This window comes from Chrysemys picta, chromosome 18, assembly GCF_011386835.1.
Source record: "Chrysemys picta bellii isolate R12L10 chromosome 18, ASM1138683v2, whole genome shotgun sequence".
Classification (NCBI taxonomy): domain Eukaryota; kingdom Metazoa; phylum Chordata; order Testudines; family Emydidae; genus Chrysemys; species Chrysemys picta.
This window is the reverse complement of record NC_088808.1, coordinates 4,592,717-4,612,116: the sequence shown is the minus strand read 5'-3', so window position 1 is coordinate 4,612,116 and position 19,400 is coordinate 4,592,717. Positions and strand designations below refer to the sequence as shown.

At 52.1% G+C, this 19,400-nt stretch overlaps 1 protein-coding gene across 11 annotated transcripts; it reads right to left on the bottom strand.

Moving 5' to 3' along the window:
* Window positions 1-1,614: 1,614 nt before the first annotated feature.
* LOC101938775 (zinc finger protein 135-like) lies at window positions 1,615-19,081 on the bottom strand. 11 transcript variants are annotated; one of them, XM_042859663.2, is made up of 4 exons: window positions 18,953-19,081; window positions 15,310-15,425; window positions 14,712-14,801; window positions 7,964-10,460 (listed from the first exon to the last, which is right to left on the bottom strand). In XM_042859663.2, exons 2-4 carry the CDS (start codon window positions 15,341-15,343, stop codon window positions 8,941-8,943), a joined length of 1,644 nt encoding a protein of 547 aa, XP_042715597.2. In that variant the 5' UTR covers window positions 15,344-15,425; window positions 18,953-19,081; the 3' UTR covers window positions 7,964-8,940. The 11 variants fall into 11 exon arrangements, 10 of the variants coding, with proteins under 10 accessions (XP_042715597.2, XP_065428603.1, XP_065428604.1 ...); XM_065572531.1 differs by having other exon boundaries at window positions 7,964-10,457; XM_065572532.1 differs by having other exon boundaries at window positions 15,097-15,425; window positions 18,953-19,011.
* Between the last annotated feature and the right edge of the window lie 319 nt (window positions 19,082-19,400).

Below are 19,400 nucleotides of genomic sequence, written 5' to 3'. Positions count from 1 at the left end.
CCAGCACCGCACATACGTCTGTCCAGATGTCTCCAGAGGTTTGCAGTCTTTGCATCCAGCAGGCAATTTGCTCACAAACCCAGCTACCTCTAGTTCTAATAATCGAATCCCCCATTACTATTACCTGGCTCTTCCTAATAATGGGGTCCCTTTCCCTGGAGGGGCCCTTGGTGTGAGAGGTTACCATGCCATTACCTGGGAGGAGGATCCCAACTATGGGATCCAGTTTGATGCTCTCCTTCCCTGAGACTTTCACCCTCCCTAACAGCACAGGGCGACATATGCTGTACAGGAAAACACACAAAATTCCCAGTACGAGAGTCTACATGGAGAGCTATAGACTATAACTGTAACAGTACGTTTATACCGGTGATTTTCCCCACATACACAGGCATCAAGCATCCTCTATTGTTGACATCTGCTACTATTTATGTAAATCTCCCTGTGCGTTTTGACCAAGGCCTTACAACCCTCACCTAGAAGAAGACGAGTATTCAGGTGGGCGCAGGAGGTGGAACTAGGATCATGGCAGTCTCAGGTCTCATTCACTTACCCCATGCTGCGTATTGGAACATGTGTCAGATCAGATAGTCACAGATGATGGCAGAAAGCAAAGCGATGGAGCAATGAAGGGAATGGGGAGACTAACATGAGGGGGAAAGGAGTCCAGGAGAGCTGGCTGTACTTCAAAGAATCCTTATTGAGGTTGCAGGAAAAAATGACCAGGGAGGAATATAAAAATATTGCTCAGGCTGCAGGAGTGAAATCAGGAAGGCCAAATCACACTTGGAGTTGCAACTAGCAAGAGATGTTAAGAGTAACAAGAAGGGGTTCTTCAGATATGTTAGCAACAAGAAGAAGGTCAGGGGAAATGTGGGCCCCTTACTGAATGGGGGAGGCAACCTAGTGACAGAGGATGTGGAAAAAGCTAATGTACTAAATGCTTTTTTTGCCTCTGTCTTCACGAACAAGGTCAGCTCCCAGACTGCTGCACTGGGCAGCACAGCATAGGGAGGAGGTGACCAACCCTCTGTGGAGAAAGAAGTGGTTCGGGACTATTTAGAAAAGCTGGATGAGCACAAGTCCATGGGGCCAGATGCGCTGCATCCGAGGGTGCTAAAGGAGTTGGCGGATGTGATTGCAGAGCCATTGGCCATTATCTTTGAAAACTCCTGGCGATCGGGGGAGGTCCCGGATGACTGGAAAAAGGCTAATGTAGTGCCCATCTTTAAAAAAGGGGAAAGAGGAGGATCCGGGGAACTACAGGCCAGTCAGCCTCACCTCAGTCCCTGGAAAAATCATGGAGCAGGTCCTCAAGGAATCAATTTTGAAGCACTCAGAGGAGAGGAAAGTGATCAGGAACAGTCAGCATGGATTCACCAAGGGGAAGTTGTGCCTGACTAACCTAATTGCCTTCTATGATGAGATAACTGGCTCTGTGGATGAGGGGAAAGCAGTGGACGTGTTATTCCTTGACTTTAGCAAAGCTTTTGATATGGTCCTCCTACAGTATTCTTGCCAGCAAGTTAAAGAAGTATGAGCTGGATGAATGAACTATAAGGTGGATAGGAAGCTGGCTAGATCATTGGGCTCAAAGGGTAGTGATCAATGGCTCCATGTCTAGTTGGCAGCCAGTATCAAGGGGAGTGCCCCAAGAGTCAGTCCTGGGGCCGGTTTTGTTCAATATCTTCATTAATGATCTGGAGGATGGCGTGGACTGCACCCTTGGCAAGTTTGCAGATGACACTAAACTGGGAGGAGTGGTAGATACGCTGGAGGGTAGGGATAGGATACAGAGGGACCTAGACAAATTAGAGGATTAGGTCAAAAGAAATCTGATGAGGTTCAACAAGGACAAGGGCAGAGTCCTGCACTTAGGACGGAAGAATCCCATGCACTGCTACAGACTAGGGACCGAGTGGCTAGGCAGCAGTTCTGCAGAAAAGGACCTAGGGGTTACAGTGGACAAGAAGCTGGATATGAGTCAACAGTGTGCCCTTGTTGCCAAGACGGCTAATGGCATTTTGGGCTGTATAAGTAGGAACATTATCAGCAGATCGAGGGATGTGATCATTCCCCTCTAATCGGCATTGGTAAGGCCTCATCTGGAGTACTGTGTCCAGTTTTGGGACCCGCACTACAAAAAGGATGTGGAAAAATTGGAAAGAGTCCAGCGGAGGGCAACAAAAATGATTAGGGGGCTGGAGCACATGACTTATGAGGAGAGGCTGAGGGAACTGGGATTATTTAGTCTGCAGAAGAGAAGAATGAGGGGTGATTTGATAGCTGCTTTCAACTACCTGAAAGGGGGTTCCAAAGAATCATAGAATATAAGGGTTGGAAGGGACCTCAGGAGGTCATCTAGTCCAACCTCCTGCTCAAAGCAGGACCAATCCCCAACTAAATCATCCCAGCCAGGGGTTTGTCAAGCCTGACCTTAAAAACCTCTAAGGAAGGAGATTCCACCACCTCCCTAGGTAACCCATCCCAGTGCTTCACCACCCTCCTAGTGAAAAAGTGTTTCCTAATATCCAGCCTAGACCTCCCCCACTGCAACTTGAGACCATTACTCCTTGTTCTGTCATCTGCCACCACTGAGAACAGTCTAGATCCATCCTCTTTGGAACCCCCTTTCAGGTAGTTGAAAGCAGCTATCAAATCCCCCCTCATTCTTCTCTTCCAAAGATCGCATTAGCCCTTTCTGCCACAGTATCACCTGGGGGCTCATGTTCAGTTGCTTGACCGCTGGGCCCCCCTAATTCGTTTTGAGGGTCACTGCTTTCTAGAATACAGCCCCCATTCTGTAGGTGACTTGCATTTAGCAGTGTTAAAACACATTTTATGTGAGTGGGCCGAGCTTACCAAGTGATCCAAATGGCTCTGAATAAGCGCTCTGTTATGAGCAGTGATTTTATATTTACTTACAGATCCCTAATGAAAATGTTGACTAGTGTCAGATCTAGAACCAATCCCTGCAGAACCCCACTAAAAACACTCCATGCAACGTTGATGCCTAGAACCCCAGGACATTTTTATTTTTTATCATTTTTAGTTTTTTCAGGAGTTTCATTCTTTTATTTTATCCATGCAGGTGTATGTTGGTCGGGTCCTGCCCTGGAGGTTGGGAGGCCCTACAGGGTGGTATTCATGATGACAGAGGGGCATTCGGGTCAAACAAGAGCAGCGCTGCAACCTCGTGTGCCAGCTCATAATGCCACTCACTGAAATTTGGCCTGGCCTTCTCCCCATTGTGATGGCGGGAAGGCTGAACCAAATCTGCATGATGCTGCAACCCTGTGCGCCAGGTGGCAACACCCAGATCAGGGAGCTGGACCCAGCCCTACAGGACAGGAACCACGGGAGGTGCTCCTGCTGAATGAGTTTTTTGTTTTATTTCATGTTATTTTATATTTGTGAAAAACACGAGGCTCCAATGGTTCCTCACTGATAACTACTTTCTGAGATCAGTCAGTTAGCCTGTTCCTCACCCGTTTAACACGTGCTCCATTGGACAGTGGGCATTTTTTAATCAGACTGTCACGGGTACTATGTCAAATGACTTACAAAAGTTTACAGTTATCTTTATCAACCAACTTGTAGTCTCATCAAAAATGGAATCAGGCTTGTTTGACAAGATCTATTTTAGGTAAAACCATGATGACTTGTGTTAATTATATTCCCAGTTTTTAATTCTTTATTGACTGATCCTAGTATCAGCTTTTCCCTTAGTTATCCGGGTTTGAAGTCAGGCTAACTGACCTATAGTTACTCAGGTCATCCCACTTGCCCTTTTTGAATATTGGCACATTAGTTCTCTTCCAGTCTTCTGGAATTTCCCTGCTTTCACAAGATTTATTAAAAATTAACATCAGTGAGCCAGAGAACGCCTCGGCCGACTCTCTGAGGACTCTTGGATGAAAATTATCCAGGCTTGCTGATTTAGAAATGTTTACATGTAGGAGGATGTTAAACAACTTCTGCTTAGTTACTAATGGGCTGGAAAGTAGTTCATCATCCTCTAGTGATTGGAATACACCATCCTGCTTCTTTGCCAATACAGAACAGAATTTTTACTAAATATTTCTGTATCATTATTAACAATTTTACCATCTTCATCTAGTAATGGGCCTATACCATTGCTAGGATTTCTTTTGCTCCTACTATATTTAACCAGTGGGTTACATGTTTAGTTGCTTCTGTATCTGAGCTCACTGCACGCTCAAGGGGCTCCTTGCATCCCTCCATGAGCCATCTCCATTTTCTTGCTCCTACAGGCTGAGCGCTGTGTGGTCTCCGATGTTAAGTGCAGATGGCTTTTCAGGTCTAAACCCAAAACCAACATACAAAGTGAGAGTCTGTGGATAGACTCTAACCTGTAGCAGTTTTACTGGGTACTGCCACTAAACCTGAATTGGATTATTAAATTGTCTAAGCTGCTCTTCTCTTTGTTGTTTCATCAGTACCTTTTTTGGTATATTGCATCCATTGGTAACTGAACCCAGGGTCAATCCTACTCTCCTCAAACGTTTGGGTCCTTGAAAGTGCTCTGGATGTGTCGCTTAGTCTTTGTAGATGCCAGCTGGTTTTTGTTTTTGGCATGATCCAAGTAGTGAACTGTAAATTCAAAACCATAATGTAGTATAACATCAATATAGACAGGTACTTATTTTAAACTCACCTGTCACCCATGGGAAGGAATATCGAACACCCAAATGGTTAGAGTTTTTTTGTGTGCTTGTTACACAACCCCTACCTTAAATCAGGTTCTCTGTGTGCCCCCAATTCTCCTTTCCCTCCATGCCAGGGGCTCTGTGCCTCCCCAATTCCCTCTTCCCTCCATACCAGGGGCTGTGTGTATCACTACTTCTTCTCCCTGCTCCTACATACTTTTCTTCTCCTGGACTGGAAGGGACAAGAGGGGTGGTAGCATCTGGCTCTCCCCCACCATGAAGCAGACTTTGGGGAGGCAATGTGCTAGGAGGAAGGAAGCAAAGAAGCCGCCTTCACACTCCCTTTTCTTTGTAGGAGACAAGTCATTTACACTCTACTTGGGGACATGGAGAGCTGAGATTGGGAGCTGCTGTTAGGCTGAAAATGTTAATGGCTGACATGAATAGTTCTTTGATCTATAGATGTGATGAGCTAAGCAGATGTGAGGGGATCTGTGCATTCTCTATTTCCTCCTTTCAGTTTTCCAGTCTTCCCCCAAATCAACAGGGTTCTTGCCCTGCCTAGAATGTTCCCTGAATGTTTGGAATTGAGCAGAGATGGTGTTCCAAAGTTACTGTATTAGAGACAAATGCTCTCGGGGGATTACAGGGCTCTGCCTCACTCAGCCAAAGAACTCTTTATTGTCCTTAGCCCTCGCAGCCACAGATTCCTTGACGTCTTTAGTTTCCCTTATCAATTTTCTACACGTCATTACCTCTAACTTATACTGATTGCTATCTACTTCCCCATTTTTCCATTAGTTATACATACATTACTCCTGGGGGAATTCTGCACCACTGCGCAATGCAGAATTGTCCAGAAATTCATGTTGTGCGTGCAGAATTTCCTTTTCATCCCACTGAAATGGGCTGCAGAGATGTTGGCTGACACTAGGGGCTGCTGGACCCGGCACAGCTCAGCTGGCAATAGAACAGGGATCGGCAACCTTTGGCATGCGGCCCACCAGGGAAGGCCCCTGGCAGGCCGGGCTGGTTTGCTTACCTGCCGTGTCTGCAGTTTCGGCCGATCGCAGCTCCCACTGGCTGTGGTTTGCTGCTCCAGGCCAATGGGGGCTGCAGGAAGCGGCGTGGGCCGAGGGACGTGCTGTCCGCCCTTCCCGCAGCCCCCATTAGCCTGGGATGGTGAACTGCGGCCTGTAGGAGCTGTGACTGGCCGAACCTGCAGATGCTGCAGGTAAGCAAACCGGCCTGGCCAGCCAGGGGATTTCCCTAGTGGGCCACGTGCCAAAAGTTGCCGATCCCTGCAATAGAAGACGGGGGGGGGGTGGGGGGAGGAGGGACTGGAGGGTTCCCAGCAACTGCAGTGCCCAGCACACTCTGGAGGAAGGAGGTGGTGCACAGGAAATTCCATGCAACCCTGGGACCCAGCATCAGGCTGTTTCTCCCTCTGGATCCCTGGGCTCTGGGGGGTAGAGGGTGTGAGTGTATGAGCTGGGGGGAGCCCCACAGCTGGCCTCTGAGGGGTTAGGGATACAAGTGTCTGGGCTGGGGGGGCACAGCTGGGCTCTGGGGGGGAAGGGGGTGTGAGTGTGTGGGCTGGGGGTGGTCATGGCTGGGCTCTGGGGGGAGGGGGCAGAGAAAGAGGAACTGGGTTGTTGCAGGGGTTTCTTTAACTCTCTACTCCTGGGGGGATTTTTGTGAGTGTCTGTTTTGTTGCAGACCCTTACTGACAAGTATTTTCAAATAAATTACCAAAATAATTGAAACTGGCCTGATTATATAGTGTTATTTTGACAAATAAAATTTGCAGAATTTTAAAATATTGTGCACAGAAAGCCCCCAGGAGTAATACATACATACACATATGAAAATAAAAATTAATTTTTAATTGTGATCTTCACTTCTCTTCTTGATTTTACCCAAGTTGTCCTTATTGATTGTGGAATTGAGGGGCTTCTGGCCATTCAACAAATTCTTCTTAAAGAATTCCTGATTTTAATTCACATTTTTCTGTCTAATTTTTTCCCCCAATCAAATTCATTAATAATTTTTCTCAGCTTTTCCCACAGTGAATGTAATCAGGTCATGATCACTGGTTCCTAGACAGCCACCAACTTCCAGTCCAGTGATCAACTCATTTTTATCTGTCATTATGAGATCCAAAATAGACCTACCATGTGTTGGTCCAACCCTTTTTGTGTTAGAGAACAGTCATCTACAATTTTTAGAAACTCTAGCGCTGTTTTACTACTGGCTGCATGAGACCTCCAGCAGGTATATTGGCTCGGGGAGTTCATTTGATGGTAGTATCTTGTCAACTGAACTATTAATTGGTTGCACTTTAATAAATGATTTAAGATTACTTGTGACTTAGCATAGAATAGCAGGGTTGGAAGGGACCTCAGGAGATCATCTAGTCCAACCCCCTGCTCAAAGCAGGACCAATCCCCAGACAGATTTTTGCCCCAAATTGCCCCTTCAAGGATTGAACTCATAACCCTGGGTTTAGCAGCCCAATACTCAAACCACTGAGCTATCCCTCCCCCCTATTTTAAGGCTATTCAGTAATTCATGTCAATTATATTAGGTTTGTGTTTTCTATCTAAGTGATTTACTTAGACATTTCTATCATAGAATAAATCATACACTTTCATCACATGGAATTACTTGGCGCTATTAAATATCCCATCCCATTACTTACAGAATGGAGCAATTTTTTTTACCATCTATAAGAAGTGAAATGATTACGTTCTAGTAATGACCAGGAATCTGGGGGGTTCCGAGGGTAGGGTTACCGACCAGCTTCCACTCCCCAAGCCAGTCCTACTGACAGCTCCCTCCTGGTGCATGGCCTCTGGGGAGGCTCCCTGCCTCTGCACAGCATACAGGCACCTTTCACCCAACTGGTGCACACGCCCCGCTGGTACTGCCTGTCCTAATCCAGCTACTCAGCCACTCCCAGGGAGCGTTAAACTCCCACTGGCGGATCACAGAGATGCTGCTGGAGCAGCAGGGATCCTTCGAATGGCCAGCTGACTCTCACCGCCACCTCCTCCAGCAACTCCCAGAAATACCGGTGAGCCAATGTCCTAGCAGGGGCCGAAGACCGGGTGTCTGCACAGAGCTATTAAGAGAGTCTTCTGAACTCGCTGGGGAAGGGGCCTGTTTTCTTCTAGGCCTGACATATATATATACCTGGCATACTTGGGGGCTCTCAGGGAATAAAAATGATGGAGATGATAGAAAGAAAGGATTCCCAGGTGCTGGGGGAAGAATTAAAATCAGCTCTGTGCTTTAAAATGTATCAAGTCTCTTTACTGTATGCACATGATAACAGCTCTACCTCAGACCTCCCAGAAACATCTCACACAGAACCACACGCGGTCTGGGAAGGACACAGAAAGAGAATGAGAATAAAGAGAACACATTTTACTTCCAGGTCAGAAACCCCCAGCCCACATTGTGTCACCTCCCTGCCGGCACATGCACTGAGCAGGTCCTTTCCAATTCTTACCAAAGCCTCACTGGCTGACAGTCGCTCCCGACTCTGCTGACCCTACAACGGTCTCACATTGGAGCTGGACAGCAGCTGCGTGGGATTGGCCCAATTCCTTCCCTGCATTTAGAGACAATTTTGTGTGTGACTTTTAAGGAAAGCTCTTTTTATCCAGTTCAGTTTTAAATAACTCAAGAGATGGGGCCCCAGCCCCCTCGCTGGGGAAACAACCCCACAGCCTAACGGATCTCACTGGTGGAAGTTTTCCCTCAGTACTTGGCCGAGATTTTCTTTTTCTTAGTTTTAGCCTGTTATTGCTGGGAGTGGGAATTAGTCTCACCCTGCCTGCATCATTCCACTAGATGAGCTCTCTCCAGTCTCTGATAAGCCAATGCCAATGTTCATGCACGAGTCGAACTTTGACCCCCACAGCGTTCAAACAGGTTCTTGCCCAATTTCCCCGTGGGATGTGTCTGGTTGGGGCACTGACATGTGGAGTAGGAGGTGCTGCTGCATGTCGGGCCTCTCTCACAGCCAGCTCCGCAAGAGTTAGCAGCGCTGCACGGCTGAAGCCTGAATTGCACAGCTTCCGGGAGGGCACCGCTGGTAGCCTGCAGGTAATCAGTGCATGCCAGCCCACGGGCACAGTCGCTGGGACACTGAGCCCAAGGCGGGCTGCTTGAGCTCTCCATTTGTCCCATGCTGCTATGGCGCTGCCGGAGGGCTGCAGAGCCTTGGGTGGATGTTTCCCTCCCGGGAGCCTGGTGGCCAAGGTTAGGGGCAGGGCGCAATGGCACAGAGGGGCCAGTCCTTGTGGGTGTGCTGGTGCTGGGCCAGGCCGGAGCTCTGGCTGAAGGCCTTGCTGCATTGGGTGCACTGGTAGGGCTGCTCATGCCGGTGGGTGTGCGGGTGCTGCAGGAGCGTGGCACTGTCCCCAAAACCCTCAGTGCACCGTGCACTGGAATAGGGGCACTGCCCCACGTGGGTGCGGCGGTGCTTACTCAGGGTGGAGCTGTCGCCGAAGCGCTTGCCGCACTGGGCGCAGGCAAAGGGGCGCTCCCCGGTGTGGGTGCGCTGGTGCTGCAGCAGGTTGGAGCTGAGGCCGAAGCGCTTGCCGCACTGGGCGCAGGCGTAGGGGCGCTCGCCCAAGTGGGTGCGCTGGTGCTGCAGGAGGTTGGAGCTGAGGCTGAAGTGGCGGCCGCACTGGGTGCACTGGTAGGGGCGCTCCCCGGTGTGGGTGCGCTGGTGCTGCAGCAGGTTGGAGCTCTGCGTGAAGCGCTTGCCGCACTGGGCGCAGGCAAAGGGGCGCTCGCCCGCATGCGTGCGCTGGTGCTGCAGGAGGTTGGAGCTGAGGCTGAAGGCCTTGCCGCACTCCGTGCACAGGTAGGGCCGCTCGCCCGTGTGCGTGCGCTGGTGCTTGAAGAGCGTGGAGCTGAGGCTGAAGCTCTTGCCGCACTCGGTGCACACGTAGGGGCGCTCGCCCGTGTGCGTGCGCTGGTGCTTGATGAGCGTGGAGCTTTCACTGAAGCCCCGGCCGCAGGCTGTGCACACGTAGGGGCGCTCGCCGGTGTGGGTGCGCTGGTGCTTGATGAGGGTGGAGCTGTCGCTAAAACCCTTGCCGCAGTCCGGGCACTTATAGGGGCGCTCGCCGGTGTGGGTGCGCTGGTGCCGGATGAGGTCAGAGCTCTGGCTGAAGCCCTTCCCACACTCGCTGCACTTGTAGGGGCGCTCGCCCAGGTGGGCGCGCTGGTGCTGCGCCAGCTCCGAGCTCTGGCCGAAGCAGCGCCCACAGCTGGCACACTTGTGGGCTTTCTCCCTGCTGTGCACCCGCTGGTGCTGGATGAGGTAGGAGCTGAGGATGAAGCCCTTGCCACACTCCGTGCACTTGTAGGGGCGCTCGCCCGTGTGCACGCGATGGTGCTTGAGCAGGGTGGAGCTGTCGCTAAAACCCTTGCCGCACTCGGGGCACTTGTAGGGGCGCTCGCCGGTGTGAGTGCGAAGGTGCCGGATGAGGTCAGAGCTCTGGCTGAAGCCCTTCCCACATTCGCTGCATTTATAGGGCTTATCCCCTGTGGAGGCTCTCGGCTGGGCAGCAGCATCGTGGTGATCCCCTGTAGCTCCTTCACCAGGGGTGGGTTGGCTTGCAGGGCCTTGCCATTCCCAGCCCGCCTTGCAGTCACTCTTGGGACTCTGGAGAGGGGCCCCGCTGGATCCCCCTAGCAGTGTCCCATGCAGATCAGTTTCCTCAGGATCAGGCATCTCCACCACATTGTCACCCAAACCCCCATCTACTGCTGGAACAAAGAGAATCTGGCCATGACTCAGCCCATGTGCCAAGGCAACCGGGGGAGAGAGGGGGCTGCAGACACAGACATGGGGGTTCAGCCCGTTTGAGGCCTTGTCTACAGAGTGGCACCTGTTTAACTTAAGATGTGATCCAAAATCTATTTGGTCAAGGCTGTGCCAAAGGCTGTGTGAATGCGCTTATTTCAGCGTAGCTTAATTTAATTGGGCATAAGTTTTAAGCCACTCAAAGCAAAATCAGAGCGTCCACACACAGGAGTTTGAACCAGTTTCATTAAATGGGTTTTCAATCCTAAAGTTAAAACACAGCAAATTCCTAGTGTAGAAGACTGAAAATCAGCAGGTGATTTGTACACCCTCCCAAGACAGAGCACAGGCCAACATCCTGTCTTAACACCCAGAGCAAGGATGAGAATTCTCCCAGAGCCCCCTCAGGACTTGGGGAGAGCTCGGATTAGCTCTGGGTTGAAAAGACATTCAACACCAAGCCCCTTTCACCTTCCTTCTGGAACAGGCTCATTCCAGGCTGAGAGCGTCTGCCCCAACATCTGCTCGGTCCCTGAGATCCCTGCCTTCCGTGCATGCTCCTCTGCTCCATGAAGTGCCCGCACCACACAAGGCAAGCTGCCTTCTTGTGTCCAATTACACACCCGCTTCCCATCCAGCCGAGACACATGCCCCAAATATTACAGCACGCCTAGGGATGTTCTCTATTTGCCTTCCCCTTGCCTCTCCTGGCAGCTTCCACCCCTGAGCACTAGCCCATCTCTCGAGTTCTGCTCCATCAGGCTTCCAGCTGGAATCTGAGGTGATGGTGTTACCCTATAAAGCCCTAAGCAGCCTCAGTGCCACTGAGGAGAGCCACACAGGCACTGCGGGAGGAGCCCCTCAATATGGATGAGGAGCAAGGGCTGACGGCACCTCTGGGATGGCCTCCAGCAGTGCTGGACCTTGCTCTCTCTGGGACCCACCAGAACCTGGATTTGTTAGCCTGCAATGCCCGTCTACATTCCAGGCTTTTGGGGAGAGAGGTTTATTTATTGTCCCCAGTCAGCCCTGGAATGAGCTGCTCTCTATACTGTATCGTGCAGCGTGTGTTCTAATGAACGAGACAGGGCACCTGGAAAGGGTTTATAAATGTCTCAATGATATTAACAAAACATGAAGGTTGCAGAGTGAAACCCGCAGAAGTCAGGAAATGCCAGAATTAAGGTTCCTCTGCAGCCTTACCCTGCGCCCTGGGGCATATGAATTAGGAGACAGTCTTTCATTACATGACCACATGCTATTTTTTTCCACAGGACCCTGCCTCATTCAGTGTATGGGACAGAAGGTGCTCAGAGAACAGGTACTTCCGTATTTCTTCTCGCCCTCACCACTCAGTGTGTGGCCCTATGCAGTGCTACTAGACCGTGTCCAAACCCTGCCCGAATACAGATTATTCATTTCTTCGCAGGTTTCTCTAGGTCGTTCTCCTGGCAGCAGCTTAGGCCCAATCCTCAAGGGTAGTTAGGCTCCAACCGTCCATTGATTTCAAGGGCCGCCTTAATTGATGAATGGTGGCACAGCACTAGCTCTGAGGGGAGGAGGAATTACCTCCATTTTACACCTGGGAACGGAGACCAAAGGTGTCAATGTCAACTCACTGTGCCTGCCCGATTTGGGATGTCGAGGGCCTGACTTTTCAGAGCACTCGGCAAGTTACCGCACTGTGTGTTCATGGCAGAGCTCCCATCACATCAGCAGCAGCACTTCCACAGCCCAGCCCCAGGTGTCTCAACTGGGCACCCAGAACATGAGGCACACACAGTGGCCACCTATGAAAATGCTGGTTTATCTGATTGCCCATCACCCAGGACCTGAGAGGTAGGGACAGGACTGTCCATCCTGTGCTCTGACAGGCAGGGGTCCTGTGAAAACCGAGAATGGGACGAGACTCAGGGCTTCTGGGGGTGCTATAGTGCTCACAGGTCCTGCTGCCTCAGTCCCCTCAAACGGTCTCTGTCCCTCCCCAGCTCCTGCCCTGTCCCCCTCTGCTCCTATACCCACCCCTTCTTCTGTGGTTCCTGCCCTTCCCCCGGCTACGCTCCCCCAACCCTTCGACCACTTTGTTCTTATCCACTCCCCTATTTCCCCGGCTTCTCTTCCTCCCTTCCATACCTCCCCTTCTTCCTCCCTTCACCCCTCCTTAATCTCCCCCCACCCCCAGCTTCTCTTCCTCCCTTCATCCCCCCCCATCATCCCTCCCCTCATCTCCCCTGACCCCACATTCCAGCCAGGCTGCTCCTTCCTCCCCGCTGCCTGGGCCCAGCAGGGGGAGCATTGAGAGCACAGGAGAGAGAGGTCCCTGCTCTCAGCCCTGGCTGCCCCCACGAGTGACCATCCTGAGCAGGCCCTGTGCAAGCTCAGGCGCTCTGTGGGAGGTGGATGCGCCCTCCGGTCACACACAGGCGCCGTGGGGGCTGCAGCATGTCAGCGCAAATGGAATCTTTGGAGAATTTCAACTAACAAGTCTCTCCTGAGAGCGTGAACTGAAATTGTTCAGTTTTGTAACTTGGCCAAATGTGGGCATTTTTCCATGGTAAGAGCAAAAGGTACACCCCGACCTCAGGGTGACCCCCCCCCTGCCAAATTTCAAGTCCCTGCCGCAAAGCAAGAAGGTGCTACAGTGTCTCATGAAATGCTTGTAAGGTTTCTTGTTTTTTTTTTTTTAACATCGACAAAACCATTATTTTCCCCTAATCTCGTTCTCGAAAATGGCAGACCATTTTAGCTGAAAATTAAAAACAAAAACAAAAAAACCAGGCTGATGCAGACACACAGAATGGGAAATTTCAACCCAAGCAGTTTGCTAAACTTAAAGTCATAAGCCACTGAAAACAGGGTCTTATAATGGGAAGTGTCAGGTAACCTTAACTATAGGTCGCTGCCTACAGTCACTAAATGTGAGACACCTGCAGTGTTCACACTCAGCTGCAATGCCAAGGCCAGTCAGCTAGCACTGCTGGATCCCAGCCCCGGAGGGCGGGCGGGCCCAAGACCAAGGAGAGCCCCTCCCTTCCCAGAGAGCAAGCAGCACAGAGGTTTCCCCATCATCTGGGGAGGAGGCTGTGGGGGGCAACAGGGGGACCATCATTAATGGATGCAAGGGGAAGGCCAAGGGAAAGCGAATCAGGCTGAGGCCAGATGGGGGATTGGAGAATCTCCTTCTCTCCTCATGGCAGCACTGCAGAGTATAGAGGTTTTTGCCAGAAGATGGACAACCCAGGAAATGCAGCGTGAAAACCCCTTCCCCTGAAAATCCTGCTTGGGGGGGAGGGGGCCAGCTGGCTGTTCCCTTCCTCGCCCCCCACTTTCTTCACAAAACTGACTCCTGCCAGAAGCCGTCCAGCCTTTTGCTTCCAACATGGTGCTGCTCACTTGGTGGAGAATACACTCCTGGTGTTCTGCGCTGTCGGAGGACCCGTCCTCCCAACCCTGCAGAGGGCAGAGCTGCCTTCCAACCAAAATCATGACATCTCTGATAGGAATAAACAGGAAGACTGACGTCTCTTTCCGTTCCCGGCACTAAGGGGCTAATGAACTACAGCGCCCCCTGTCTTTGACTCAGGCTCACTACAGGACTGTCAGCAGCACTGTGCAGCGCTCCCATCCACCTCTACCAGACACTGCAAAGTAGCGCGTCCCCCTTCGCCATCCAACTCGCGCTTTCATACAACCTGGGCAGTGTTCAGGCACCACAGCGTTACCCATAGGATGGTGTGAAGGTTTCTCAGCACGAGGGTCGAGTGAAAGCTGCGTGGTAAAGCAGGAGTTGGACGAAGCTGGGGGAAGTGCTACTCTGAGGTATCTACTGGAGGTGGAAGGGGAAGAGCCTTGTCTAGCGTTTGGGAGGGGATGTCCAGAGAGCACCGTATGTGACGGGACGATGGCCAGGAATGCAGCAGATTCTGCTCCTGACCTCTTGTTTCTGCGCTTTTGAAGTTTCGCATGCGTGAGCACTGGGTTGCCGCAACCAGACCTGCCACTAAATGGGGCTTTCATTTGTGATGCTCTAATTTCAGGCTGATCACAATGAAGCAGAAAAGCCCCATGGGAGGAAGGTGGCTAAGTGGGCTTCAGCCCTTGCACAGGAGACTGTGAGATGGGGCAGGAAAGTGACAGCTCAGCTCTTCTTGGCTTTCCAGCTCTTGGGTTCATGCACCGATGGTTCCTGAGTTGATTTAGCTTGTAGCCCTCACCTGTGAACCTTGGGAGCTCAGTTTCCTCCAAGTCCTGGAGATCCAGGACCTGCAACTCTTCCTCTTGCTCCATCCAGGAGATCACAAATCCTGCTCAGGGGAAAGGAAACAGGCAGCAGGTTACAAACTCCAAATGCTGGGCTGGAGGAGACATGGAGCCTGAATGGAGGGGAAACGCCGGGGGACGTCAGGGAAAAGCAGCCATCTGTTGGGAGATGTGCCGTGTCCCACAGGGACCCCGAACGCAGCACACCACCACTATTAGTCAGTTTCCCATTTCTAACCTGCACAGAGCCCAGGCCCTCCCCAGGACGGGGGACCTGGAGTCCCAGGGGAGGGAGAAGGGAATTAAGGGAAGCATGAGAACACCGATACACATACACACCTGGCCTTGCCCCAGGAAGCTCTAAGGGGAGCACCAGGAATTGCTGTTCAGGTGTCACATCTACAGCCCCCACACCCTTTCCCGGTACTTCACCATCCTTGCGTGAGCCCAAAGCTTAATGCCACGAAGCGTAAGGAGCCAGGGAAGACGTATGAGCTGGAATCGATCCATGCATGTCACTGAGAGCAGGTCTGAGTAAAATCAATCCCCTACCCTGAGAGAGCAGAGGCTGGTCATTCTCCTGCATGATGGAGAGGGCCTCTGCCCTTTGGCCAAACAGCCCACTCAGCCTCCAAGAGTCACAGGCATCTCGGCGAAACCAGCAGCACCTGAAACAACAGATAGCCCCATGCAATATCTTCCCCCAGTGCTGCCCCTGGCCCCAGCCTGCCCAGGTGCCTAGGCCAGGGATGGGGAAGGAGGAGCAGAGCCAGCAGCTTGAAAACACACTTGAAATTGGAGGGCTGAGGCCAGGCTGAGTCCCACAAACACAGCCAAAAGGCCAGGAAGAGAGTGCCAGAGGCCTCACTGCAGCCAGCTTCGTCCCCTGCTGCAGGCAGTTGAGCCCTGCATTTAACACCTACAAACTCACTGCTACGCTACCCAGATGCCTTCTCCTGGGGCGACCCTGGAGAGATGGCCTGGACGCCAGGCACCGGGCCATGGGGCCTAGGGGCTACTGCCGGGAGGCTCTTGGAGGGAGCAGTGTCTAGGACCCCGCAGGCACTCGGGAGCGCATCGCTGCCCGGCCTTGGCTGGGTGAGGCCTAGCGCAGCAGGGCCAGCTCGGGGCACGTTCTCAGGTCAATTCGAGCCTTCTGATTGGTTATTCTGTCCAAAGGGGCGGGCAGTTGATCAGAGCTGCTGCAGGTGGAGCCTCTCTCTCTCCCTCCCCCTCCCCTCAGCAAACCAAAGCCACTGGGGTGTTCTCCCCCTCCTGAGTGAGTGGGGGGCTGAACCCCTGGAACCACTCCCCAGCCTGGAAGGAGTAGAGGGGACCCCTCTGCACCCCCCCAGGCCTGGGAGAGGGGTTGAAGAGCCCAAGGGGAGCAGAGATTGGGGCTGGATTAATTGCTGGACAGGGATGGGCAGATGTGGGGCGAGAGCTCCTGCAGCAGGAGCCAAAATCCCCTCACCCAGTCCAGCTGGGAGCGTGGCAGCACTCAGGGGTGGGCAGGGCAGTCCAACCCTACAACACAATACAGTCACCCAGAACATCGCAGGACGTTTTCTCTCTTCAGGTTGGCAGCACTGGTGGTGAGAGATCCTAGCACGAGCGTAGCAGTGTGGGGGATGGAGGGCCAGGGCCAGGACAGTAAGGAACCTGGGGCAGAAACAGCTGCTGGGACCAAGGCCCAGAGAAGAGGCTGCCTGGGAGAGGGCCTGCTGGGCTGGGGCCTGGCTGCAGCAGGCTATGGGGAGCAGGCAGCCCCCTGAAGGGACAGTAGCACCTTTATTGCCAATGAGTGTGGAGTGGGGGGGGGCTGTCAGTGGGAGAGGTGTGGCGCAGGACATGGGGAGACAGTGCCCCATCTCTTACAGGGACAGAAGCCTGTAAAGTCTGGGCTAACCTTGGTGAAGCAAAACCTCAGAACAGGGGAGCCATTCTCAGGACTACGGGTGAGAGGAAGGGAGACCAGACTCAAAGGACAAGAGGAATGAGCTGCAGGTTTCCTGGAAGGCAGATTTAAAAGCAGGCCAGCTCAGGATCTCAGCAGTTTGAGTTGGCAGTCACATCCCCACCATTATTAATGCCTACACCCTGCCCCAAAAACATAGCTCCAGCAGCCAGCCAGCTCTGTCTCAGAACAACGCCATCTGCCTTGGGCTGCCTTTACTTTCCCCAAGATGACTCAGAGCCTATCATTTGGAACTAAAAGTTAATGGTAGCTTAGATGCAAGTGATCATGACCCGATCATATTTTAAAAGTGTAAAAGTTCAAAACAGCAATATATATACTTAGTGCTTTAAAGGGACGAGTTTCACAAACCTTAAAACAATTGAGACAAATCATCTGGGAGGAAGAATTTAATCAGAAAAATGTGAATGACAACTGGGAATTGGTTAAGACACTTTACTGGATGCACAAAAAGCCAAAAAAATGGAAGAAGGGGGAAATGAATAGTACTGTATTGAATATAAATCAGAAGCTAGGAACTGTAGGAAACTGCTAAGGGAAGCAAAGGGACACAAGGAGAAATCTACGGCCAACAGAGTTAAGGACAATAAGAAGGACATTTTTAGGTATATTAGGAACAAAAAGAATCCTAACAATGGTATTGGTCCATTAGTAGATGTAAATAGTAGAAGTAGCAATAATAATGCAGAAAAGTCAGAAGGGTTTAATAAATATTTCAGTTCTGTATTTGTGGGGAAAAAACCAGATGATATCGTCTCATGATGATGATGATGATACTTTTTTTACTCCAATAATATCTTAGGAGGATTTTAAACAGCAACTACTAATGGGTACAACATGCCCTTCTTAGCTTCAGGCAGTAAGCGTGCAGGGCTTTGGACCTGAGTAGTCTGGTTGTCTATTGCTTTAAAGAGAATTGTTTTTCAAGAAATTCTACTTAGAAAGTTGTAGTTCTGAGAGTGGCTGGACACATTGGGCTGGGTTGGAGAGGGCCGAGGCACATTACTGAGCAGAGAACAGGGGGTTGCATAGGAGGTATTTACATAAAAAACATACATATTGCATGTAAAGGCAATAGTAACTGCCCTACTTAACAGGGAATGTTCTGCACCAGACGGAGCTGCAAAGTTTACCTTTTGAAGTGACACTTTCACTGCTGACCCACAACTTTAACAGAATAGATGGTCTGGCTGATACCCCTAGACTGGGTCACAATGGATCCTGTTGGCCTTAGAATCCATGAATCTCTCTTCTTATGCCTACAGTTTCTTTGCCTATCCAGGGAAAAGGGCTTTGGGCATGTTTCTTGTGAGAGAAAGCCCCAGGGGTTTGTAACTGGTGTGTGTAGTTCTTGCAGCCTGCTAATCTAGCTCTGAAGGGCAGACTGGTTCCCTTTCTCCTTTCTTCATGCATCTAAAGAAGTGAGGTTTTTACCCACGAAAGCTTATGCCCAAATAAATCTGTTAGTCTTTAAGGTGCCACCAGACTCCTTATTGTTTTTGTAGATACTGACTAACACGGCTACCCCCTGATACTTTCTCCCTAGAGCAGGCAAGGCCACCACCATGAGCTGTTAAGATATATCTGGTCCATACGTTTAGAGACCACATCATACAGCAGTGTAGCTGCCTCTGGGGTGAAACACAGCAACGACTGTTCACAGCAACATTGGGACAGAAAGGCAAAACTCTGAGATCCAACTGAAAGTGCGGGGGTGGGGGGCAGGAAGAGGATTGATTTAGATAGGCAAAATATAACAAGTTGGAAGGAATATGGAAAAAGTGGCCACCAGCCTTACCCTTGTGAAGTGACACAAGGTCTGTCCAGTCAGTGGGCGTTTGACTTCAATGGGAGGTGCGGGTTGCCTTAGACAGACGGTACTGACCACCCGTCCACTTGGAGCACTTTAACCAGCAGCCTTAGGATGGGCCATGGGACAGGTGGGGAAACTGAGGCACAGAACAGCAGCGTGACTGGCCTGATGTCACCCAGTAGGTCAGTGGCAGAGCTCCCCAGCTCTGCTGACTCCCCGGGCCGGGCCCCATCCACTGGGCCCCGCTGGCCCCTCCGCATGTGCCCGAACCCAGCCGAGCCGAGCCGAGTCCAGCCCGCGGCCCGGGGGGGGTTCGTGCCGGCCGCCCCCGGCACGCGGCGATGGATCGCGGGCCCCTCGCTGGGCCCCGGCTCCACGCCCCCTGCGCCCGCCGCGGCACTCACCTGGGCCCGCTCCGCAGCCAGGCCGGGCGCCCGCCTCTCCTCGCCCGCCGCCCGGCCCTGCACGGGCCCGGGGACGCACCGGGGAAGCGGCTTTCCCGCGCAGGGGCCTGTGGGAAACGTAGTTCAGGCGGCCCGGGAGCCGTGAGCCCGGCCCCGCCGCTGCGGAGCGCCCGCCTGGCCCTTCCCCGGCCGCAGCGACTCCTGCCTCCGGGCCGCCAGCCTCCGACCACGTCCCCGGGGGGCAGGCGGCAGGCCTGGGGCGCTGGCTGCCCACCCCACCGGCGCCTGGAAGGGAGCTTCGCCCTGCAGGAGAGCGGGGCGGTCTCCGGACATGCCCGCCTGCGGCAGCGCTCACCGCCGCCAGCCCTGGCCTCAGTTTCCCCCCGCGTATCAGGAGTAACCTAGTTCCACCCCCAGTCATTAAACAGTATCCCCCCGCTCCTGGTGT